The 26,911-nt window shown below is 35.7% G+C and overlaps 2 protein-coding genes and 1 long non-coding RNA gene across 12 annotated transcripts in view; 2 read left to right on the top strand and 1 right to left on the bottom strand.

Moving 5' to 3' along the window:
* Positions 1–4,162: 4,162 nt before the first annotated feature.
* The window catches only part of LOC126970231 (protein transport protein Sec24A), a 44,583-nt gene continuing 21,834 nt past the window's right edge, over positions 4,163–26,911 (top strand). For all 10 annotated transcript variants that reach the window (XM_050815999.1, XM_050816006.1, XM_050816000.1 and 7 more), the window contains exons 1-7: positions 4,163–4,346; positions 4,510–5,806; positions 19,724–19,826; positions 20,507–20,633; positions 21,837–22,024; positions 22,327–22,480; positions 25,302–25,459. In XM_050815999.1, the coding sequence (XP_050671956.1) occupies positions 4,521–5,806; positions 19,724–19,826; positions 20,507–20,633; positions 21,837–22,024; positions 22,327–22,480; positions 25,302–25,459 (2,016 nt within the window). In that variant the 5' untranslated portion in view covers positions 4,163–4,346; positions 4,510–4,520. The remainder of the gene's footprint in view (positions 4,347–4,509; positions 5,807–19,723; positions 19,827–20,506; positions 20,634–21,836; positions 22,025–22,326; positions 22,481–25,301; positions 25,460–26,911) is intronic.
* On the top strand, positions 7,068–9,733 carry LOC126970267 (uncharacterized). The gene is made up of 2 exons (XM_050816096.1): positions 7,068–7,466; positions 8,887–9,733. The coding sequence occupies exons 1-2, from the start codon at positions 7,283–7,285 to the stop codon at positions 9,627–9,629; spliced, it is 927 nt and encodes a 308-aa protein (XP_050672053.1). The 5' UTR covers positions 7,068–7,282; the 3' UTR covers positions 9,630–9,733.
* On the bottom strand, positions 7,472–9,870 carry LOC126970274 (uncharacterized). Its single transcript, XR_007730591.1, has 2 exons — positions 9,721–9,870; positions 7,472–8,415 (listed from the first exon to the last, which is right to left on the bottom strand). It is a non-coding gene; the product is annotated as an uncharacterized LOC126970274 (long non-coding RNA).

The following is a 26,911-nucleotide window of genomic DNA, read 5'->3' as shown; positions in this document are numbered from 1 at the left end:
CTATCTTGGATTGTTTTACTAGACTTATATTTCGCTCATCTGAAGTTTTGCTTTTTCTCTTATCTCGCCTTCCTGCAGCAACATTCAAACGTTGCTCTTCCGTTTGATTCTGGCGTTCCAATCGCATTCTTTCAGCATTTTTTGTACGCTGCTCTTTTGTCTGATTCTGACGTGCCAAGCGCTTTCTTTCAGCCTCATTCAAACGTTGTTCGTCTGTTTGATTCTGGCGTGCCAAGCGCATTCTTGCAGCATTGGCAGCCTTTCTTTCATTATCTGTTGCAAATTTTTTTGCAGGCATTATGCTTTTCAGCTGATCAATCTTCAACTGTCTTTTTCTTCCACCAATCAATTTTCATCAATCCTTCTCACCACGTCTATAGCAAGTTTTAAAAAAGTAGGAAGTTTTGTTTGAAGGAGTGCTTGAGGTTTAAAAACTACACGCAAACCGGCCGCAAGGCTACTGGTCTTACTGCCAGACCCAGTAACAATCGCTTCATTTACTAAGTAAATGCCTAGCAATGTAATATTTACAACTAGCTGATTACTTGTCACGCTTTTTTTTAAATAGTATAAATTTAAATTAATAAAACCATCATCAAAAATAATTTTAGGATGGAGCTCAGAGTTGACAGTAAAAAGAATTTACAACATAGTAATTGTATGCACGCGGCATTTTATCACAAGTTTTAACTACACTGCTGTAGATACGCGACAAGCAACGCAATATCAAAATATAGTAAGCCAAGACACATATATAGAAGTGATGTTATAAAAATATCAACATAAACATCATATCAACCTATTTAATCGATACTTTTATTATGGATTTTATTCGGGCAGGCTTGCCTATTCTTGGACTTTTTGCTATTACGTAACCAAACATTTTGGCGTTGACAGTTGAAGGCAGATAACATAAACATCAGGTTGACATAAGGCTAGTAGTAAAGTTTATATATATATATATATATTTTTTTTAATTTATTTAGTGGCACGGGATGCAAGTCCATAGGCCAGTTTATATATTTTTGCTTTGTAATGTTGCTATAACAATGGTAGCATTTATAAAAAACTTTGATATTTAATTTAACATAAACGCAGGTGTTTAAAATTAACGAAGTAGCTATTTTAGATTACTTCATTTAATGATTCATCATTCAGGACATCGTAGTTTGGTTTTGTTTAGTGACCGCAAGATTAAAAAAAAACACTCCATAGAAAAATGGGACATGTACTTTAATCTACTTTTTATTGAATAATAATACTTTGGTTAATTTAACAAACCAAATAACATATGAAGCAAAATATTGAGTAGGGTAAGGTGGGGCACAGTGGTACATGAGGTACCTACACTGTTACAATGCAAGTATCTATGTTTCTGACATTTATTTTTATAATGTTGGTATACAGATTTGACAACCTCATAAGCGGCCATCTTTGAACAGTTGTAAATTGTAATCCAAAGAGTATAATAATATATAGGGAAAAGAGCCCTCTCTACGCACTATGAGTTGTCTATTTGAAAACTAGCGTCATCTGGAGATTGGCCCCGAAAATAACTATACATAAGCTACAAATTATTGTAAAATTCATTTTAAATGTTGTGACGCAATTAAATAAATAACTCTACTTTATAATGTAGGTATTGCAATTTTTTATCATGTTGAAATTGCACGTAGAGTTAGTTATTTAATTTGTCACAACATAGAACATAAAGGATGGATTTAGTAGTATAAATATGCAAAATTGAACTCGAGAGCTACATACATAAGCAAAAGCTAGAAGTAGCCGCCATTTTATGACCAGTGGGCAGTGACACAAATAAAGAAAAGTTAAAAGGTTTCAATGCGAGTGGCAGCTGACAAAGCTTTCATTTTCGGGCCAACTAACAGATGGCACTACAGTCTTCTGAAAACGTCACTTTAAGGTGTCTGTCCCACCCCTGTTGTAATCGCTTCAGTCTGTAGCGCGTTTTTGAGGCTCATCAAACTTAGCCCCCAAAAAAAAATTTTTTTTCTATTATTGAATTTTCAATATCGCATATCCTTAGTTCGTAGTTTGTTCTTAATTGTTCGCTATAAATAATTGTTTGTTCTTTTGTTGTTTATTTAAAAACAATTAATTAAAAACATACTCTTTAGTTAGCCCCCGCCCCCTGTTAATGGGGGGAAACGCCTACTATTTGGTTCTGGCACTCGCCGGCACGCTACGCTCGGCTCGTGCGTTGTTTTAACTGTTCTAACATAACCTAACCTAACCAATTTTAATGAATTGCTAATTTTTTTTAAATAACTAAATCGAGATCAAACAAATGTCTTTAGAGAACAATCAAGAACATTTGTTCTTGATTGTTCGCCATTTGGCGAACTAACGATGTAATAAAAAAAAAACAATAAAAAAAATCTGGGGGGCTAACTTTCTTGAGCTTGTTTTTGAGAGAACATACATAAATCGAATTTATGTGATCAAAATTAGAAAAAATCAGATCAAATTTATTAATTTGTTGATTGGTATATTATATAAAGGTAAGTGATTGTGATTTTCCTCTATTCTCTGTATATTTAGCTGCAAATTATCGTTAAGTAGATTTTTGTAAACATATCTGAAAATACTCTATTGATATTTTTTCAATTATTCTCACCTGGGGCACTGTGTAACATTGTAACAATGATACCCAACTTACATTTTTTCTGGTTTTAAAAGAAAATTGTAAGAAACCCTGAGCGAAAGACGAATCATGGCCATACGGAAAAAATATGAGAGATGCAATTAGGATGATAGAACATAGGATAAGTCATCGAAAATAATATAAACGTATCACGTTATTCCTCAGGAACACAATAGGCTGCTGTTACCGGCGCAGGACTATATATTCATCTTGGACAGTGCAGATACCACCATTGCTCGAAAAACAAGAATCAAAAACGCGTTCTGAATCTTTAAGCCCATGTTTGCTAAAAGGAAAGGGTGGTTTCATATAGATATCAACCTGAAGAAGAACTATTTGTATCAAAGAACTGTTCATTACCGGCATTTAAATCTACTCCAGATGAAACTGGTTTCTTCTGTAGGATGTCGAGCTTATCCAAAAGCACAACCAATACACCAATCAAACCGCGGTGGAAAGAGAGGATTGATGCCGTTGCAATTTATACACCGATTAAAAATGAAATTGAAGACGAAGCTTTATAAATATGAATATTATAATTAAGGAATTTAAATAATTGTTCGATTTCTTCTCTTATTTTTAATTTTATACTATTGTTTTTATACTATTTTGATGTTATAACATTGTGCCCCTTACCCTGTAACAGAGTACCGCAGATACGGAGTTCACTGTTACAATCGTCAACTGATCTGATTAAAGTGAAATTTAAGTAAAGAAGTTCTTAATAAAAGTTGTGTTTAAATAATTTTAAATGAAGAGAGACTATTAAAGTTTATATACATGCTAGTTAGAAGTTAATTAAATAAATATTTACGTCGCTACATTATCGTTTGTTTTTTTTGTAACAATGCGCCAACACCACCTTACTGTAAGGTAGGAATCTCACGACATAAATTCGAAGATTTTTATTTTTTATATCATGTCAAGATTATATAAGTTTTCTGGGCAAAAAACCTAGAACGAAATAAAACTGAAATAAGCTTCTCAGTTATGTATATTATACATAACTGATATAATACAAAAAGTTATAAAAAAAATTGTTGAAAACTACTTGCAACGACAGAAACCGTGCGAGTGACGAAGTGCGAGACTGCTTGTATATGAAATAAAATATAATTTGGAAAAAAACTACTGACTACATTGTACGATATTTTTCGAAGAAAAGTAAATATATTTCAGCATATTCCAAACTAAATGAACAGAAAAAAAAAGACAAAGGAAACGACGCTTCAAAGTCCTTATTCGATTTGAATGAACCCTATATCAAGTTAAATTTATATCAACAAATACTATAGATCCATACTATTATCGATATATAATAATACCGAATATATATAAAAAACAATCAAAAACTCAGCGCACTCACGGAATTAACTTGATTAACCTATTGTCTTAGCTACCGGGTCATAAAATAAAAATAAAAAAGAATCTGCCAATGTCAATATGACACGCACAGAAATTCAATCTCATTCTTCACATTTTTTGTTGAGTACAAAACATTTTGTGGTTTTTAATAGAGGGCGCTTTCATTGCCTCGGCCACGTAAGTCAGGGTCGTAATTTCCATCGTATTTCTACGATATCACGTTAATTTTACGTGTTGTGAGAATATGTGAGAATGGTATAGTTATACAAATTTGTGTAGAAAGTTTTAACGTGTCTTTCCACCTTTCCCACCACTGGTAAGTCCCCAATTCATCAATTACATGATCATTCTAGCTGAATTGCTATTGAAGAGTCATACTTGTCACTAATATCCCAAGGATATCAAAATTATACAAATATCAATGCAATATTTTACGTATAATTAATAAGATTCTAATAATTATATGATTTTAATTTCAGCAAGATAAGCCATGTCTAACATTACAAATCCGTACAATACTGGCCCACAACACCCAAATTTGGGCCCATACCAGTTTAATCAACCAAACCAATTACCTGGATTACCAAATAAACAAGATGCTAACTCCAATAATCCGTACCAAGTTCAGGGACTCAACAACCAATCAAACCACAATAGCCAAAGTGCTAGTAGTTCACCAGCGTTCAACCATCCGAGTATGATGCCTACACCACCTCCTAACATACTGTCATCATCAATGAGGCAGCCAGTAAAGCCTATTATAAATCAATCTCTACTACCTAATATCCAGAACATTCCACCATCAAACCCAAGCCCAAGGCCTATGATTAATACTACAAGTTCCTCTCCATATCATCCAAATCCACAAATTCGCCAGATAAATGACAATGCTCCTCCTCTTATATCTTCTAGTCAATATAATCAACCACTAATGAATGGTCCATCTAGTTTGACATCAAAAGCCCCAATGAATCAATACCCAGTATCTTCAACTTCTATTTTACCACCACCTATTGGAAACCAGGCCACTGTTAGTGCATTAACTCAAATGCCACCTTTTCCTTTAACATCCATGTCTTCAAATCCAACTAGCCAACACAATGCACCTTTAGGTTCCATGCCAAGAAGGAATAGCCCTATTGTCCCTGGACCACCAACAAGTTCTTCTATTCCTAATGTGGGTCCACCACGAAATAATGCCTTAAATGGCCCTCCTGTGCCAGGCGCACCATTTTCATCCATGTCTGGGCAAGTAGGTCCTCCCAGGAGTATTAACAGTGGTCCATCATCTTTACCTGTTGGTCCTATGAGTGGTATTCAGATGAGACCAACAACTAGCCAACCCATGCAATCACACATTCTTCCTCCAAGAATGACAGTAAATACACCTATTCATCCTAATATTGGTCAAGGACCCCCAAACCAATCTATGGGCTATCCAGGCCCTAATATGAGTGGTCCTCAAAGCTTGACTGGACCAGAAATGGCACCTATTGGACAGATAAACAAACAAGGACAACAACAGAGCAACATGCAGAATAGATATCCTCTAATGCCGCCAAGCAATTTCCCTCCTCAACAAGCAAAGCAAAATGTGACAGGATTATCACAACAAATGGGAAATTTAAGTGTAACTCAACAAGGATTTAATCAATTATGGGGTCACCAGATGGTAGATCTTCTCCAGTGTCGTCACATTCTCCCTGAATATCCTGAGGAACCTCCTGAAATTCGACTGGCTGCACCATTTGCAGATGCCTCTAACTGTAGCCCTGAGTAAGTACCTATTTGATAGTTGCATTCATAAATAATAATATGTGGATAAAATAAATTGCCTTTTGTTACTAATTGACTTAGAATATTGCGAGTGCCTAAAAGAATATTTGAGTGCAATAAGTTCCTAAACAGATGACTGGTAACATTAAAGACTAGTAATAAGTTATAAAAATGGAAAGATAACATGTTCCAATCAAATTTGTTTGATTGGGGAAATTATAAACTAAAAAATCATTTATTTTATAGAAAATAAATCTATTTGTTTACTCAAGTATTGAATAAAATCTATAGTCAAGTAAAGCTAAAACTATTCAAATAATAAAGACCTTAAAAAACTGCTGTTGAGAGAACTTTGGCTTGTAGAAACAATATTATTATTTCTAAGTAACATACATAGATGCTTTATGGCTAGAAAGTCTCTTGCTATAAGACTCCCGATAAAAACAGGCCATGTTTAATACTTTAGTGTGTGTGACACGCCACATCTTACACTGGCAATTTGTATGACACTTTGTGTTTGAGTGTGTGTGTGTTGTTCAAAAAGAGGTTAACTCTAAACTCAATTTATTCGACCTTTTCACAGCTCTCATAGTCTATATATATGTAGAAATGATCTAAGGTCACAAACAAGATTAGTAGTGGCTTAATGTAAACAATTTAAAATAATTATTGATAAATGTTAGAGTGTATTGGACTTTGAGTCATTGATAAGACATATTAATATGATTTATTGGACATTTACTTTTCAATAGTAACTGGTAACATAGTAGAAAACAAACAACAACAATCAAAACAAATATATAAAATGCAATTGGGTAGATGAGGTCACCCACTGCCACCTCACTTCACACCTGTGCACATATGACATTAGCAACTTATACCTACATCTCTGCCGCACTGTCAGTTTCTGTTTCAATGTTTTGTTCGGTCCAATGCAGGCCTGTATCAAATAATCAAATATGGTTGGTTGTTTTTATTGTTAACCCCGGATTTGCTAAATGATCCCATGAGAACTGTGACATTAAAGACCATAGACTGGGGAGAAGTCTGACATGTTCCTGAGTTTAATTGCTTACATTTGTTTAAAAATTTTGGATGGCTTAAACTAGAGACAATTCTTGCGAGAGAAAAAATTGGTCATGTTTAATCCAGTCTAATGATTTAGATATCCTAAGATTTTCAGCAGAGCATTTTGTTAAATAACACATTTAAATAGGTACATATACACATTAAGGCTAAGTTCATATGGCCGCGCGGTACCGCGCGGAACTACGAACCGCGCGGCACAAGATCAATATAAACGATAATTATCGTCTACATTACCGCGCGGTACCGCACGCCAACGCGCGGCGCGCTCTGACCCGCGCGCAAGATCTAGAACCGCGCGCTGCCGCGCGGCCCAAGTATTTCAAACCTGTATCGACCTGTTCAGTTGATCCGCGCGCCTTGAGACGGAAAGACACATAGATCGATGCAATGAGTACCGAAGATGACATTGTGCCTATCGATTTGCTTATCGACGAAATCGAAAAAAGAGATGCGATTTGGAATCTTAACTCTAAGGATTATTCAAATAAAATATTAAAAAGAAGGTCTTGGGAAGAACTAGTTTTAATTTTTTGCAAAAATGATGATTCCGAAGAAAAAAAGAAAAATTTGGGTAAGTTGTTTTTTAATTAGTTTTATTTATTTAAAATAAGTTTTATAAAATCATCACCTATTACACCATTTTATCTTGCCAATCTAATTTACCTTCAGTAACAAAATAATTTGTGAATTTAGTTCGAATATTATCTACTTCATGGATTGCTCGTCCACTGTTAGTTGGATTCACATTAGGTAATGGCGCTGGATTGATCATATCATCCTGATTTATACCATCTCTCATCCTTACCAAGTTATGTAAAACACAAATAGCTTTGACGATATCAACAGCAAAATCTATCTTCACGTCTATTGGCCGGTGTAAGATACGCCACTTGTTACACATTATGCCAAATGTACATTCGACATACCTTCGTGCTAAAGAAAGGCGGTAGTTAAATATTTTTTTTTCTTTTGACAACATTTTACCACCATAGGGTCTCATCAAATTTTTAGTCATAGCGAAAGCCTCGTCAGCTACAATTACGTATGGTAGTTTAAATGCATCGCTCTCATTATTTGTGATAGATCTAGGCTCTGGTAAGTTCAACGAATTTTCTGAGAGTTTTTTGAATAATGACGTTTCCTTGAAAACACCCGAATCACTGTCTTTTCCGTAAGCTCCAACGTCTATCCATATGAAGCAATAGTTAGCATCACATAAAGCCATTAAAACTAATGAGAAAAAGTGTTTATAATTGTAATACATTGATCCTGATTCTGGTGGCTGTATTAAACGAACGTGTTTGCCGTCCAACGCTCCAACACAATTTGGAAAATATGCTTTATTTTCAAATTGTATAGATATTTGTGTCTAGATTTCTTTTGTTGGTGGACTCATGACCAAAGTTTTTAAATTTCTCCAAAAAACTTGGCACACTTGCTTAATTATACCCGATATCGTAGACTTGCCAATTTTATAACCATATTGTAACTCTGCAAATGAAGAACCAGTTGCTAGGTACCTGTAACATAATAGTTATTTAAGATACACGTGCATAAAGTAGATCTTTACCGAATAAGTGCTACAGTGAAAACACAAGCATAGCGAGTGTTTACAGTGTGGCACGCGAGCATAAAGTGCATATGCTCACGTGCCACGATAAATATTCCATTTCTATTCCTACTCCTATTCCTCGTCAAATTCCTATTCCCATACCTATTCCTACCCCTACTTACTCCTATTCCTACTCCTATTCCTATTCCTAATTCTATGTCTATGTCTATTTCTTTTAAGGAAATCTTTACTGAATAAGTGCTACAAAGAAAACACATTCATAGCGAGTGTTTACAGTGTGGCACGTGAGCCTAAAGTGCACAAAGTACAATTTGCATAAAGTACGAGTAGGTCATAAGGACTCTTTATGCACCCGTATCGTACAACATTTTTCAATAGTTTTGCAATGAAAACTAATAATTAATTATTTACTTTCTAGGATCGATTTTGCAAAAAAAATGGAAAAATTTACGAGATGCCTATGTAAAAGAACTTAAGAAAACAAAACATTTGAAGTCTGGTTCCTCAGCATCAACACCATCTTCATTTTCGTATTTCCAAAGATTGTCATTTCTTAAACAAGTTGTCCAGAAACGAAAAACTGACAACAGCCTTGATGTTGCGGAAGTTACAGAGAATCCTGATTTGGATAGTGCAGTTAACAGCAGCGGCGTTCAAGCTTCAACAGAAAATGTGCCCCGGAAAAAATTCAAACTTCACCCTGCCGATGAACATTTTGCAAATCTTTTACAACAAAGCATAAATACTCGAAATAATAATGCAGCAGAAAAGAAAGATGACGATGAAGATAAATTATTTTGTCTTTCATTGGTTAGGGAAATAAAAAAAGTTCCTGAAAACCGGCGTTTAAAACTGAAAATTGAAATTTATAATTTATTAGAACGATACCAAGCTACACGAGCACAGCCACTTGAAGATTTTAACTACCCGTCTACTTCATATAGCTCACAACGACCACCCAGAAACTATCATGCTTCATTTCAAAGTTCTCAATATAGCAACCCAATGCAGTACTCTGATAGAGAATCAACACAATATGGCTATACAACTAGTTCATACACTTCACCTCCCACAAGTTCATCGCAAGCAACATCACCCCCGGGTGATGTTACTTGTGACCCGTCATACGAAGATTCTCAAGAATTAGATCTGTTCAATTAAACTAAAAGTTAATTTGCCAAGAAGCCTCGCTCATAATTTCTTATTTTTTATAATTTTTACTGTGATTATGATTAATAAACAGTTAACTTACCGCAATGTTACAATGAGTTTTTCTTTTGGTGATATGCAATATCTTACAGCATTTTCACTGGATTTTAAATCATTTTCAATGAAATCGTATAAAAAATCAAAGGTTGCAACTGACATACGGAAATAATTAAAAAAAATTTCTTCATGTAACCTCAACTTAGGGTATAAGGTGACAAACAGGCTTGAAGAAAGTCTGTCACTTAATATTGGATGCACCCAGTATCGCCTTTGTCGTCTTCTGCGACGTCTCAGTCTTCTATATAAAATCCACAAGCAAATTGCCTCCTCCACGTCCATTGTATATCAATGTTAATGCCAGACTGGCGCTCGTATATACCCTGTCATGTGAACTCTCACATCGCGCGTCGGCGCGCGGTGCCGCGCGGCCATATGAACTTAGCCTTAAATTGTTTCATAAAAATTAGTGTTTAGAACTAAAAGGTGGGGATTTGTTATACTGAACATGAATTATTTTAATTTTTTTTTAGTGATTATCTATAGCCAAGCTGCATAGCATAGCATAGCGTGAACATAGCTCTCTTTTGCAACACTTTTGTGTCATGATGCTGTAATAAAATATATATGCTATTTGCCGTTATAGTAATATAAAACTATATAAATATGTTATGAACGATGTGGGACTCGAACCCGCGACCGCTCGCGCTCCATGCGAGCGCTCTTCCCTACTGAGCCAACCGTTTTTATTTTTTATTTTTTTGTTTTTATTATGAAAAATAGAATTACAATTTATTATTATATAACAGGCCAAAAACCACAGAGGTTTGTCCGGCATGTTAGAAGAAATACTATTATCGTCTACAATAAATATTAATATTAACTTATAAAATTAAATACACAATTTAATAATATAGGTACAATACAAACGAAAAAATTAATGTAGGTACAACAACAACAGTACTTATTGTAGCACGGGTGAGTCACATGGCCTGCCACCGCAATGTATTGAATTTTTGAGTGACCTGTTTAGATATATTAATTAGTAAACAATACTCAACTTTATAACGAATAGTTAAGTACTCAATTGCGGATAGCACATCACGCTACGCACAAATCATGGCTTCGACAACGAAAGGCAACTCAAGACATAAAGTTTTAATATTTTTTGTATTTATCTTGTTTCTTATTTCTGGATTGATTGTATTAAGTAGGCGGGGTACTAAGTATGCTGTAGTTCTCTCACCGTATACATTTCTGGCTTTCACCGTTTTATAAAATTTATTTGTTTGATTGCGTGTAATGGTTTCATGATTATATTTTTGTATAATGTTCTCATTGAACATTTGTTCTTTTAATATATTGTAGTAAAATTTAGATTGTACTGGTAGCACCTTACAGTGTTTAAATAAATTGAACTCATCATTTTGGTTAGTTTCTTTTATGTTTTTTGAAATAATTTGTTTTAAAATTCTGTTTTGCAACTTTTCGATCTCATTTAAATACGTTTTGTAAGTCCTACCGTACGAACTAATACCATAACTTACTATTGTATCGGCCAATGTGTTATAAAGCAACAGTAAAATTTTATAAGGTAGTTTACTTTTAATTATTTTAATATTTGCGAGGAAAGCTCTAAGCTTATCACAAACTGAATTTATTTGAGGGTGCCAGTTAAATTTATGGTCTATAATTAATCCCAGATATGTGTGCGTTTTAACCGAGTCAATTGTAGGACAGCTGCAAATACTAGGGTCCAAGTTGTGGTGAAAGCAAATGTGACTATGCGCTTTAACTATTTGGGTAGTATCAATTGTTGATTTTATGTAAGGGGATCGAATATGTATTAGTTTGGTTTTTTTAGCGTTCAGGACAAGTCCGTTGTCATGGCACCATTTATTGATTAAATCGAAGTCGCTTTGAAGTTTATCGAGAGCATCTTTGACATTCTTTTCACCTATTAACAGACATGTGTCATCTGCATATTGGTATGAGATGCAATATTTTAGAACACTCGTCATGTCATTAACATAAGCAATGAAATGAAGCGGACCGAGCACTGATCCCTGAGCTGTGCCTTCAGTGACGGGAATCACCTTGCTAGAAGCATTTCCCACCTTTACATAATATGACCTATTTTTGAGGTAATTTCCACACCATTGAAGTAGATGACCTCTTATACCGGAGTCTTCTAATTTGTTTATTAAGCAACCATGATCTAAGGTATCAAAAGCCCTGGAGAAATCTATAAATAGTGCTAGCACATGCTTCCTTTTATCCAGGCATTGGTTAACAGTATCCGAAAAATCTGATAGAAGGGATGTTGTGCTCTTTATTGGCTGAAAACCAATTACGACTCTTGCATATTATTTTATGTTTAGAATAAAATGACTGCATCAAGGCACTTATGTATTTCTCCACTACCTTATCGATGGCTGATAGTATAGAAATGGGTCGATAATTACTTACTTCATCTTGTTTACCATTTTTATGTATGGGGCGAATAAAACTTAGCTTTAATTCGTCAGGGTAATTTGCTGGTAGAATGCTGCAATTAATAAGATGTGAGATTGTACTTGATATTTTGCTAGAAATAGATTTCAAATCTTTAATTTTTATACTGTCAGTACCGGGAGCTTTTGAGTTATTCAATTTACTGATAATTTTCTCTACTGATTCTTTCCCAGCTTTTCTGAAGTTTAAGCTCACATTAGACATATTGTTAGTTTTATGTTCTAATAATTTAACGTCACAGGTTGGGAGTATAGATTTTACTGCGTTCGAGTGATGTATCGTTTATAAAATCTTGTATGCTTTGTTCAACTCTCAGGTTGTGGCTATTATAAAATTTTGTTTTCAGTTTTATTTATGTAATGAATCCCTGAATTGGTTATCACTTTAAAAACATAACAAATTGTTGTTTTATTATTTTGATGCTAATAGTCCGCAGTAACGAAAAATAGGGTCTTGGAGGGGCGAACTCGGTATGCACCTGTGCAAATTACATAACGTGTGCGTGGCAACTTGCTAAGTTCGATCTGAAGTTGCTAGCTAGAGTTTGGCGAAGGGTATATTTAGACATTTTTAACCGACTTCAAAAAAGGAGGAGCTTCTCAATTCGTCGGTATGTTTTTAACTAACGCGAGTATCACCGAACTATTTATATCTCAATTTATTATTATTATCTCCAGATCCAAATTAAAACAAAGAAAGAAAAATAGAAAAGGATCCTGTCAGATAATTTCGCTAAAACTTACCCATATTCAGAAATACCATCTCCAAGGCAATAGATGGCGATAATTCTCGATGCCTGTTAACTGGAAAGACAACCAAACATCTGTTTAAATAAATTATGTTAAGCTGTACGAAACAAGAAATGTAGAAATTCATTTAAAATTACAGCAGTCTTTGTATTTATTATTTCATTATTGCGAGACTTGAGACAGACGCTTTTACGCTTTTTAGGGTACCGTATACAAATGGCAAAAAACGGAACCCTTATAGATTCGTCATGTCTGTCTGTCCGTGCGTATGTCACAGCCACTTTTTTTCCGAAACTAAGAACTATACTGTTGAAATTTGGTAAGTAGATGTATTCTGTGAACCCCATTAAGATCACTTCACAGTAGAAAAAAAATAATACATGCTTAGAACTGAAACTCAAAAATTTTCTTTTATCAAACACATTCATACGTGTGGGGCTATCTATGGATAGGTCTTCAAAAGAGATATTGAGGTTTCTAATATATTTTTTTCCTAAACTGAATAGTTTGCGCGAGAGACACTGCCAAAGTGGTTAAATGTGTGACCCCCCCCCCCTGTAATATCTGAAATAAGAGAATGATAAAACTAAAAAAAATATAAGATATACTTGCCATGCAAAAACTTTCACCGAAAATTGGTTGGAACGAGATCTAGTAAGTGGTCTTTTTTTAATACGTCATAAATCGCACTATACTTACCATGCAAAAACTTCCACCGAAAATTGGATGGAACGAGATCTAGTAAGTGGTCTTTTTTTAATACGTCATAAATCGCACTATTATTAAAACACCGATCAAAGTTACAATGAGAACTTTTATATTCCGTTACTTGCTGCTACGGAACCCTTCATGGGCGAGTCCGACTCGCACTTGGCCGCTTTTTTATATTAAAGATATCTGCTAAGGCTAACTTGTAAGACCACACTGTGATGTTTTCCTTCCTTGAACATTGGTTACAAGTTCAAATCGTGGCAGAACTTTTTACAGAGCCTGACATTGCTAGTATATTACCACGTACTAAGCGGACCTTGCGTACTATAATTAAATTACAGTTAGAGTTCTATTGTTGGATTTAATCATTGTTATACAATAATAATACTTTTCTACTCTAAATTTCGTTGTTCTTAGTAAACTAGTAATTGCATGGGTTGATTGCATCATATATAACATAAAATGGGACATCATGGATTTACGTACAGTGGGGTTTTTTTTATGGAAAAGGAGGACCAACGAGCGTACCGGTCACCTGGTGTTAAGTGATCACCGCCGCCCATATTCTCTTGCAACACCAGAGGAATCATAGGAGCATTGCCGGCCTTTAAGGAAGGTGTACGCGCTTTTTGAAGGTACCTATGTCGCATTGTCCCGGAAAACCCAAGGAAGATCATTCCACAGCTTTGTATTACGTGGAAGAAAACTCCTTGAACACCGCACTGTGGAGGACCGCCACACATCCAGATGGTGGGGACGATATCCTAACTTGTGGCGTGTCGTGCGGTTTTCATGGACCTTTCTGGTACATATAGCCAAACTGAAATGAGCCTCCTCCTTGCGCGGAGTTTTCAGAACAATACGACATGGCTCGCTTTAAAATAAAGCAGGGATACCTTCCCAATGGGTCTGCAACGCTCCTGTGATTGTTCTGGTGTTGTTGTAGAATGTGAGCGTTGGTGTCCCATAGGTACCTCGTTGGTCCTCCAAGGTCATTATAAAGGTTTTGTTAAATTAAGTGGCCAATAACGGCTTTTTCGGCATATCCTTATAGCTAGTTAGACGAGCGTAGGGTTTACCGCGTATTTGGTGTTTAGCATGTAGGTAGGTACGTTCGTCTCGTTCCAATTTTCTCGATACGTGGAATTAACCGATTGATAAAACACTCCTTAAACAGTTACACTCAGAACGAATTTAAAGATACACACCAGTTTAAACCATTTATAACAGTTCATTTTAAATTTAAGAAAACGCTGTGGTCTCAAAGAAGATGTAGTGACAAAAATTGAGAAAGGTATGCTGAGATGGTTTGGCTATGTCGAGAGAATGAAAGAAGAACGATTGACGAAAAAAGTGTATAAGGCGAGTGTGAGCGTTGGAAGGGGTATAGACCTAGGCGGACATTTCGAGACCAAATCAGAGATGTGTTGAAAAAAGGCCAGGTCAAGAGTACCCTAAACCGAAGTGCATGTATGAAGGGAGTCATGAAAGTGGACGAAGCAAAACAAGAATGTAAGGATAGTAGCAAGTGGAAAGAAGTGGTATCTGCCTACCCCTACGGGAAAGTGGCGTGATTATATGTATGTATGTATTTTAAAAGTGTTACCAAGTCTTGGTTTAAACATGGTTTTAGGTTAAGTTACATGAGTGGCCATTTTTCAATACAAATCTTCTCGACTGTTGTTTCCTTGGTTATTAACACTACATCGACATTGTTGTCAAATAAGATAAATTTTATTAGTATCTGTTTCTATGTTTTTTTTTGTGAAATGAAAACTACTTATCCACTTTTTGGTAGAGAATAATCTTATGGGTTTGCGTCACCAACATGCTCAGGACAGGCGCACGCGATAAATAAATAATTAAAAAAATAAATATAATTTTTTTATATGTATAGTTAGCCACTTTGAGTTCGCGTTACCGAAATGCTTACAGCAGTATACCTGTAGCTATACAGCTGACGTATTGTGCAACATTACTGCTGTGTGTATATCTTATAAGTAAAATTCAATGGATTTAGTGAAAAGTTCAATGTGTACATTATACTGTGTATTGTTGAAATAGTGTTTTTGTTTGATTAATATATTATTGAAAATAAGTTTTAAACATAAATACATTGACATTAATAATTTAATTGTTTTTAAACATTATGAAATTTCAAATTTTAATACTATTAATTGTAAGTTTTCAGTCTCTACTACCGCAATTTATTTTTATATTTTGTTATTTATCAGTGCTAAGCGCCAAACGGTAGCTTAAGTCAAAAATTGCCTTAAACGGCTTAACAGAATAGACCGCAAACCTGATGCCATTATACAAAACACAACAATAAGCGGAAAAATGGAAACAGTTCATCACAGTATACTTCCTTCCTGTTCAGTTTTTAAAGTTTGGTTACGATTGGTTAATATTTTAAGAGGGAATTGTCGCGAACGAAACCCTGATGATTGAGTGTTTCACAGGATTATTTATCAGTCGAAGCTGTAGTTGTCCTCATCCCGTTAATTTTTGTCTCGCCAGCGCAAGTGCGATATAAATATTGTTTTACGCCCGTAGCACACCTCCGCTGCGAAAGTATCAACGAAACCGCAGTAATTTTGCCACGTCTTGTTCGTATGTAAGAGAAGCGAAACACAAGCGAAATTGCCTGTTCTAAAGCATCGATAATACTATAATTCTATCTCTTTCCCCGCGTGGTTTCGGCGATCGGCATCGACGCAGCCACGCTTCCGCACAAGTTTTGGAAGTCGACAAAAATAGAGAGCGAGAGTATTTTTTTTTAAATAAAATAGACGTCGAATTTACTAAAAACTTAATTGAACGGGCAGAAATAGACTTATTCTGTGTTTATTAAATCACACAGAATATAATTGATATCACCCGATTGATTCGACTCGACTGATTAGTATGACGTTTCGACGCAGTTCCGCTAGGTACTAACTTGTCGCAACGGGATTCATTCAGTGGTTTCGCTACTCGTATTTCGCAGCGGAAGTGTGCTATGAATTCAGTTTGAGAAAGGCTCCAGCTTCTATCACATCTTTACAGTTAAGTATTTTTATCTTTGTTATAGGATGTTTTATATATTTTCTTTAAATATTAACACACTTTAATTTAGAACTTACTTCTATTTTGAGCAATTCACACACACTAACACAAAGGGCATACACATCGCGACTGTAAGACGTAGCTTGTCACGCACACTAAAGTAATATTCCTGGCCTGTTTTTATGGGTTTTCTAACAGCAAGATACTATCTAGACGCATAAATTATCTAAGTATGGATGCAAGACAACACACACTTTAACATCCATGATTCGGAAAAATATAAATGTTTGCATACCAGGTTCGAACCCGGGACCTATAGCTCAGTAGGCAGAGTCACTAACCACTGGGCTATATGGATCATCAAATACAAGTGTATATTTTAACCAAGTTTTTATCGCGTGTAATTCATAGTATGTATTCCTTATCTCTCACAGGTTTACCTAGTAGTGTTGATAAAAATCTTAAATCAGTTGTGATATTGTAATCATAAGGTCGGTTATAATGGCTTTTCATCTACAAGTATAAGTATATAAAACTGCAAAAATATACCGATGTATTTTGATTGGTACAGATGCAGGGTGTGAAAGTTTCCGCAATCCGCAGTTCATCATTTCAAATCAAATCAAAATCACTTTATTCATGTAGGTCAAGGAAAAAGACTTATGAATATCAAAAAATATTTTTTCTTATTCAACTCTGCCGCTTCTTCGTAGAGGGTTGAGCTAATGAGAAGAAGTAGCAAGAAACTCATTGCCACTCTTTTAAATCCAGATTTACAATTTCATTGTTTACAAATCCTTTCAATTACAATATAACATGTAAAGTGATGCCTTACACAAGTAAGTCAAAAAAGTAAATGTAAATTAATACAAAACAAAAGTTATTGAGTACAGTAGCTGCATCATCCACAAGCCGGAAGACGTCCAATGCTGGACTAAGGCCTCCCCTTAAGATCGCCACGATGATAGGTCCTGCACTGCCCTCATCCAACCTACTCCGGCGATCTTGACCAGATCGTCGGTCCATCTTATGGAGGGGCCTACGGCCATACGTTTTCGCCATTCGAGGACCTTTCTGCCCCAATGGCTATCTGTCCGTCGAGCTATGTGCCCTGGTTTCAGGTGCACCTGTGGGGGATACTTTGTCTCGGTTATGTCGCTTACCTTTTTTATAACAACAAGGGAAGAGACGAGCGGGACGTTCGGCTGACAGGTTCTTGAAAAACCCAAAAATTCTGAGCGGCACTACAATTGCGCTCATCACCTTGAAAAATTAAGATGTTAAGTCTCATTTGCCCAGTAGTTTCACTTTGCCCTTTAGACCGAAACACAATAATGTTAACATATTACTGCTTGACGGTAGAAAAGGTGCCATTGTAGTACCTCGTACTTAGTACGTTTTTATTAAAATTTCTATTATCAAAGTCAAATAAACTTTATTCAATTAGGCTTAAACTAAGCTCTTTAGAATCGTCACTATAAATATTTCTTTTAAATTACTGAGTTTACCATATGTTCGTAAAAATTGAGCTCGTGAGAAGAACATATAAGAAAGTCAACGGCCACTCTTTTCAATGAAATTGAGTAATTTACAATGGCTGTAATGTACATAACAGATTAGTTTGTAAGATACTGCATCCAATATCATTTATTCCATAGTCCTCTTTAAATGATATAAACTATTTCATAAAAAGTTATAAAGAATGAACTGTATTTCTGGCTCCTTATCAGTACCTTTTATGATCGTGGATTGTAGGTCTAAATCGACCTTCTCCAACAACACACTAGATGGTAACGATACATATAATATACCTATAAATGTACAAATTTATAGAATGTTACCATTGACGTACTATAGACAACTAGACTCCAAATCGCCTGTTAAAAGGTCGTCAAAAATGTCCGCGTGGCGTTATATATACGTATACATTAACTCATACAGATAACATTAAAACATTCATTCAAATTAACATCTTATTTTGTGGTAGTAACGATCAAAGTCTATTGTATACGATTGATTATGGTGCGAAATGTGGAAAAGAGACGGACTTCTCATAATCAATATCGTCGATGTATTTTGTTTCAGCAATTGAAATGTAATTATTTAGCTTAAGATTAAAATCCTCAAGTTAGTTACATTCTTAATCTTGTTAACTTAAAGGAGCACTTACCCGAAACACGACATTTACGACCTTCCTTTTTATGTTTGGATATGCTGTTATTTGGATCAATACTTTGTTATTGCGTGGCGCTGTATTCAAAGCGCGGTCAAAACACGACTGAATGAAACCTCTGTCTAATAGAAGCATAGGCAGAGTTTTGCTTCAGACAATTTTAGAGCGTGATTGTTTAGTGTACATCAATGAATGTGACATATTATATGATGTTGACCCTTACATTAATAATTATATTAGTTTATGAATATACGGCAGTATGTACACAACAAAACTGTTTGTTCCGCGTTCGCTACTTGATACTGAGTTATGATTCACTTCTAATTTAGTATCTGTGTATATATTAATTGTCTTTAGTATGAACAGAACTATTTTTTTTCTCGTAGTTGATCAATTATTTTAAGCATAAATGAATTGTCTATCCGACATGCGACGAATACGAAGATCTTCTAAAACATTTTTTTTCAACTTTTGGTTCGTTCACCATTTTCGGTTGACCTGAGCGAGGTTCGAGTGATCTCTGGTGGATGTTCTTCCACGTTTAAATGGCGCATGGGGCAATTCATTAAATACGGTGAAGCATTTGCATCTAATTTATCCTATAAATCTTGATTAACTAGTTTCGTCTGTCGAAAAATTTTTCAGCACAGAGACGCAATTTCACGCATTAAAATTTTATCAAAAAACTTAAAAGACTTCATTAGGCTCGTTTTCGCCACTATTGAACGCCCCTCGAATGTGGCTGCTTGGAGAAGAAGTATAGTATTTTTTAATGCATTGCCACAGAAATAATATCTTTGTCCTCTGTGAGATTTACATTATATATATTATAAACACTTTTATTTCTGTTTCAGAATATTTCGATGTACAATAAACCGTATTCCCGATACGAATTCCCTTCTGCAGAAGTCCAGGTTACCTCTTGGTATACTCATACATCCATTCAAGGACTTGAACGTAAGTACGCCGTTTTCTCAAACTCAAATACGTGATAGATAGATAAGACGTAGCTTAACGAGATGTCCATAATTCACGTGGTGTATAACTGCTGAAGTTCGCAATAGAATGCGTTCCTTTTTTTGCATTGTACCCTGGGGACTAGCTGTTTTTTCTCTGTCGATGATTTTAGTACTTGTGCCGATTTCACACTACGAGTATATGGGTATGGATATTTTAACGTCAATTTCACAGCCAATGGTAGATCACAGATCTAGTTCAATGCGTCAGAGCAGCAGCTTACTGCAAACTACAGAAGTATTCCAGTACATGAAAGAAGCTTCTAAAATGGAAAAGCAGCCGTGTCTCCTTGTACTATAAGCGGAAAATCGCTCGACCTATGAACGTCGTAGAAATCACTGCTGTGAACAGCTCTCGAGTTGCCCGGTGGTATTGCGGGGAAGGACAACGCGTGAGACTGCTGTAACCCGCTACCCGCTGACATCTTCAGTACCCCGTCCGCCCACCGTGTGTCACGCCGTTCGACGGTCGGGCACGAAGTTGTAGTTTGAAGCATTTATAGTTGTGGGAGATGTTGTAAGCTGCCCGTGGTATTTTTGTCTGGAGTATGATGCTGATACGGCAATGGAGAAAGTATTGCAGTATTTTCGCATCTAACGAGACTTTGTGTAAATTTGCAGCATTTGCCCGTGATCCAGTGCACGACGATAGTGCGATGCCGCGCTTGTCGCACCTACATCAACCCGTTCGTGTACTTCGTCGACGCCAAGCGGTGGAAGTGCAACCTGTGCTACCGCGTCAACGACTGTAAGTCTTACAGCCAACATTAAGCCCGAAAAGAAACGTAATATGTGTCATGGTGGCCGCAACATTGCACCGCGACACCATACAGCCACCATAGTCACCATACACCAGTGGGAGGCTCCTTTGCACCGGATGCCGGCTAGATTATGGGTACCACAACGGTGCCTATTTCTGCCGTGAAGCAGTAATGTGTAATTACTATGTTCCGGTCTGAAGGGCGCCGTAGCTAGTGAAATTACTGGGCAAATGAGGCTTGACAACTTACGTCTCAAGGTAACGAGCACAATTGCAGTGTCGCTCAGAAATTTTGGGTTTTTCAATAATCCTGAGCGGCACTGCGTTGTAATAGGCAGGGCGTACTAATTATCATCAGTTGAACATCTTGCACGTCTCGTCCCTTATTTTCATAAAAAAAACGCTACGGTAGTGAGACGGTATCAAACTATCTCGAAGAGATAAAAACTACTGCTGTATATAAGTAGGAAATGAAAGTTTAAGAGAAAAAAGGAAACAGTGGTCGGTCCATCCTGATTTAGCCATAGCGTTTCATTTTTAAATCTCGATCGGAATAATCTGATTAGGAATATAAACCTTTCTGTATCGAAATTATCCGTCGAATGCAATTTACAAACGCAATTAAAAAACAAAAAATCAGTGCACATATTGTGTTGCATGCAATGAGGTGAGAGGTGTTAGAGATTGGTTGTCCTCCATAAAAAAAATAGCTGCTGTAGAGACTGGCGTTAGAACTTTTAGTATTAAAATTTGAAATTTCATAATGTTTAAAAACAATTAAATTATTAATTTCAATGTATTTTTAAAACTTATTTTCTATAAGTTAATAATCAAACAAAACCCTATTTCAACAATGCATAGAACATAGTACACATTGAACTTTTCACTAAATCCAATCAATTTCACTTATAAAGATAGACACAGCTCTAATATTGCACAATACGGCAGCAGTATAGCTACAGATATACTGCTATTAGCATGTCGGTGACCCGAACTCATGAGATTTCATTTATTCAAAAAGTGTCTAAATATATATTATATTTTTTTTTTGATTATTTATGTGAGTTTGATTATTTTTTATTATATGTTCGTGCGCCAGTCATGAGCATGTCGGTGACGCGAACCCATAAGAATTTCAAACATTGGTTTTCACTCCAATAACAAAAAAATGTGTTGTTGTTTATTATTCAGTACCTGAAGAGTTCCAATACGACCCCGTGAGCAAAACGTATGGCGACCCGACGAGGCGGCCAGAGATAAAGTCTGCCACCATAGAGTTCATAGCGCCCAGCGAGTACATGCTGCGACCGCCGCAGCCCGCCGTCTATCTGTTCCTACTGGACGTGTCGCAGATCGCCAGGGAGTCTGGATACTTGCAGGTGTGTATGTTATGGTGTTCCTGGCTCAGCCACAAGATTGCCCGTTGAATCAATGACAGAAGAAAGAAATAAAAAATGTTTATTTGTAAACAAAATTATGAATTTTAATAAGGAATTTTATTTTCTATGCGGCTAGATTATGGATACCTATTTCTTGAAGTAGTTAATGTGTAAAAATTATTGTTCGTATGCCAGTAGAATCAAATTGAGACACTTTTTAATAATAGGTGTTTTGTTAATGTAGTTCGTTATCGCAGTGTTTTGACCTGGGCGTATAATGAGTGATACAAGTTTGTACCCAGGTCGTAAGCGACGTGTTGAATGCGAACTTGGACCAACTACCCGGCGATGCGCGCACGCAGATCGGCTTCATCTGCTACGACTCGCACGTGCACTTCTACCTGATCGGCGAGGGACTCACCAAGCCGAAGGAGATGACGGTGCTGGATATCGATGGTAAGATTTTAGCTTTTAAATAAAATGCTTTTTTTATGGAAAAAGAGGGACAAACGAGCGAACCTGGTGTTACGTGATCACCGCCGCACACGTTCTCTTGTAACACCAAAGCAATCACAGGAGCGTTGCCGACAAAAACAGGTAAAGTTTTGGGGGTACCCATGACGTATCGTCCCGGAAAAACCGCACAAGGAAACTCATTTTACAGCAGTATGTGCTTTAAACAACTTTCTGCCAACGTGCATTTAGCACTCATATTCAAAAGACGTATTACTATGGGTATTGTTTGACTCAATGTAAATTGGTCGACTATAATTTATAAAAGAGGTTTGCCCGTTAAAACTAATAATGTATCTTAATTTCTCACTGACAACCAAAATTACTTACAAATGTTAATAAAGTTAAAACTAACAAAAGTTTTGGTTGTGGATCGCTGGTGGTAGGTAAAAAATACCAGGTTTACTGGTCACCAGGGTTCCATTATAATATAGCGATTAAAAACTATATTATGGTACTTTATATTAATTAAAATAATAAAGGTAAACATGTGCGTGAAAGAGGTTGTGTGTGTGTACACAGCGTGTATGTGTGTGTGCAAGCACGCGTGCGATAGGGTGTTCTCGGTTCATAGGCAAGCTATCCATCCAAGACCTCCAGAAGTCCCTCTGTGTGATGTGTCTGTCTGTTGTCTGATGATGAAACTATATAATAAATATACTAGTCGTTCCCGCCCGCTTCGCTGGACGAATTTTAAAAGGAAATAAATTATTGAAGGAATGTCGGAATTTGAAAAATAAGCCATATACCATCTAGAATAACTTTCGCATAGAATGGTGGTAGTTTCATGTCGATACGATCAGTGGTTTAGGCGTGATTGAGCCTCAAACAAAGATCATCTTCATTATACAACGTGAACCAGAAAGGGTATAACATCCCTTCAATGGTACGTTATTTGGGTCATATGCAATAGTATGGTGATGTTTAAGTTTTAATAAATAAATAAAAAAGAAGAAAAAAACTTCCCTACGAAATAAAAATATTATTTTTCAATTTCTTTTCTTAGTCAACCCTAACTTTTAAAGAGACTGCCATTTTTAGGCGGGGCCTTTGTTTGTAAACAGAATGAGGTCACCTACCTATGGATTTAAACATAAACAATAATCTATGATTAAGGAGTATGCACACTACATGAAATGTGGCTTGTGTCTATGTATTTATTCATTCATTTTTTACTTCCTGTTAAACAAAATAAGAAATTACATAACATTACACAGTTTTACGTCTGTATTCCTGAAGGGTTAGAGGTGTATTTTTTTCCACCCACGTTTCACTATGTTTAATTCCCACGTAATAGGGGGCGAGCATCTACATTTCTGAATTATGGGCTGCTAGTGAGAAATTTCCTACGAGAAACTCAATAACTGCCCCATTGGGTTTTCTACCCGGCCTGGGAATGGAATACCTACGTACCTATTATTAATACGAGGATGGTCAAAGATATCCATATTTGACAAAAAAAAACCCTGAGCAACAATTTCTGAATAGGAGTCTATTAGAATAATCTTTATTGGATAATACATTTTTGAATTAAAATGTCAAGTCTCATTTGCCCAGTAATAACAACATCTACAGTGCCATTCAGACCAAACCATAATAATGCTTACACATTTTTGCATCGCGGCAGAAAAAGGTGTCGTTGTGGTACCCATAATCTATAATTACAAATTTGGAATTATTTTCAATGTAACTTAAAGAAATTTCCAAATAATTCTGCATTTAAGTGCTTACGTAAAAACTTATCAAAAATGTGAACTCGTTTAATTTCGAACATAATAAACAAATCTTGAATTAAAAATGGTGCAGTGTATAGGGTGCCTTTAGAATAGACATTTACACACAAACACAGAGCAGTAAATATCGTGTTTCAAAGCACAATTCAAAGAGTATTAACGCAGACAGGCCGATCTTTTTTAACCTAACATATTTAAATAAACACAAAATGTAAAATCACAGTTAACATTACACTTGTTTTTATCTTTTAAACGTGTTTTATTTAAATGTGTAACACTCGCGGAAATCAGAGTAAATATTAACATAAAATAGTTTCATAATTAGATTAGAATTAACTATCTTTATTCTGTAGTTATGTATTACCCATACATAACTACAGTAAATACAAATTTAGAAGTATTTTCAATGTCAGCTAAAGCAAATGCACATACATACAAAATAACTTTGTCTTCATGGTAAAATGAGAACACAAATTGCTTCATAGCTGCAATGAATAGTAGGCATTTTACTATTATCTGATATTATGTCACATCTACGTTTTTCATCTGTTTTAGGTCAAAGAGAGTTCAAAAAAACAGCTGATTAGGGTTGAGGGAATCATAGTTTTTGCGAAAACTTAGCACATTAAATATTGTATTAAAATATAATGCTAATTCATTTCTGACTTCACATAGTCATTAGAGATGACCTAAGGAATGTGTGGTTCAAAGCATAGTATACCCATTTAGTTTCACCTTGTATATATAGGTTTAGACCCGTGCCTCCTCCTCCAGACATCCAGCCTACTGAAACTCTCTAAGAAAAAAGCGATTGTTTGAAACGTACAGTGATTGATATTGTAAAAAGGAGATCCACTACGTTCTAAGCAACTGGTCGCTTTCAAACTTAGCCGGATTATCCGTCGTCGCCATATTGTAATAACTATTTCAAACTTGTGTCAAATGACTGCACGTTTCATAGTAAACTAAATTTAAATTTTTACTCAGGCAGTCCGGCCTGTTATTACGTAGTAATCCCATCCTCCTTGCAGACATCTTCCTGCCGTCGCCCGAGTCGCTGTTGGTGAACGTGGGTGAGCGGCGCGACATGGTCCGCGAGCTCATTGCAGCGCTGCCGCAGCGACACGCGCCGCCGGGCCCGCCCGCGTCGGCGCTTGGTGCGGCGCTGCAGGCCGCATACAAGCTCATGGTATACATTCATGATTCGCGGCACGTACATACCGCAAGGAATAAATAGTAGTTAAGAAAAAAAAAATTGAAAACAAAATTTTATGATCGATGCGGGACTCGAACCCCCGACCTCGGGCGTTCCGTGCCAGTGCTCTGCCGACTGAGCTAACCGTGCGAGTGACGTATCGTCATAAAATCTTGTATATTTGTTCCACTCTCGGGTTGTTGCTTCATCTACAGGATCTACTTTACAGTTGATAACAAGCTCAACCCCGATACTTGCATATTAGGAAATTGACTTGAGATGTCGCGCTTGTAAATCTAAACATTTTGTTATGTTTTTTGAAGTGATAACCCTCACTTCTAGGATAAATACATAAATAAAATTTGAAAACAAAATGTATGTAAAATCACATTAAAAACATATCAAATAACTAAAACAACACGCTTTATATAGACAACCAAACTTAAAAAATAGAAAAATTATTTTGAAATTTAAAATTAACATCAATTTCTGCCTTCTTATCTTATGAAAATTATATAAATTACCAAAAATCTAATTGCAAAAAATTAATCCAATTTTCAATTCGCAAAATAAGAGCAAACTTTATCTGTGTAAAATACGACAAGCCGTCAAAATACAGTCAGCCGTAAAAATTGTCGATTTAAAAATTCTTTTTTTTATTATCTATGATGTTTTAGTAACTATTCTATTCCTAATTAGTAATTTTTAAATATGTTTTAGTAATAAAAAAATACTACATTCATACGTAATAATCGAAATGCAATCTGTAGGTTAATCTAAAAAAATCATGATAAAAGTGTGACTTCCCTACTTTAGACGATTTTTTTTTAAATTACGCATTTTCTACTGTTTATGTTATTAAAACGAACAGCTAGCATGTTTAAAAACAAAAGCATTGTAATTGATTTTGTAAACAAACCCAAACACTTGAAGAGCAATAAATTATATTGTATCCCGAGCCGTTGCGTCATGTGGTGACCTTGACGTCGCTTGACGCTTACATCAACTCATCTACTTACTCCTTACATCTACGTCAATTGATTCATCGCGCGGCTTAAAGAAATGAGCCAAATAACCTTTAAATTCTTATCTGTAACTTTTTTCCTATTGGTACAAAATTCTCAGCAAAAGGAACAAGAATAAACATAATTAAACATAATTAGTATTAATGACTTAGGTTTATTGTCGATTTTCAGACATTATTAAATCAGTTAATCCCTTAAATCAGTTTTCATTGACCCTAAGTGATTCGTCTATCGACCACTTCGACAACTTTGAAGTCACACAGTCTTTTAAGTTACAAGGTTCCATCCCTGTTACAACGGAGCTTATAATTACATAGAATTACATAGCAAGTTGAAATATAGTGCCAACTCATCTTCCGCAAAAATGATTCTAAAAAGCCAGCTTGGATATTGCTTGAATTAATAGAATAGAGTAATTTCT

This window comes from Leptidea sinapis, chromosome 20, assembly GCF_905404315.1.
Source record: "Leptidea sinapis chromosome 20, ilLepSina1.1, whole genome shotgun sequence".
In the NCBI taxonomy this organism is placed as follows: Eukaryota; Metazoa; Arthropoda; class Insecta; order Lepidoptera; family Pieridae; genus Leptidea; species Leptidea sinapis.
The sequence above is the reverse complement of the archived record's forward strand: the minus strand, read 5'-3'. Positions and strand labels throughout refer to the sequence as shown.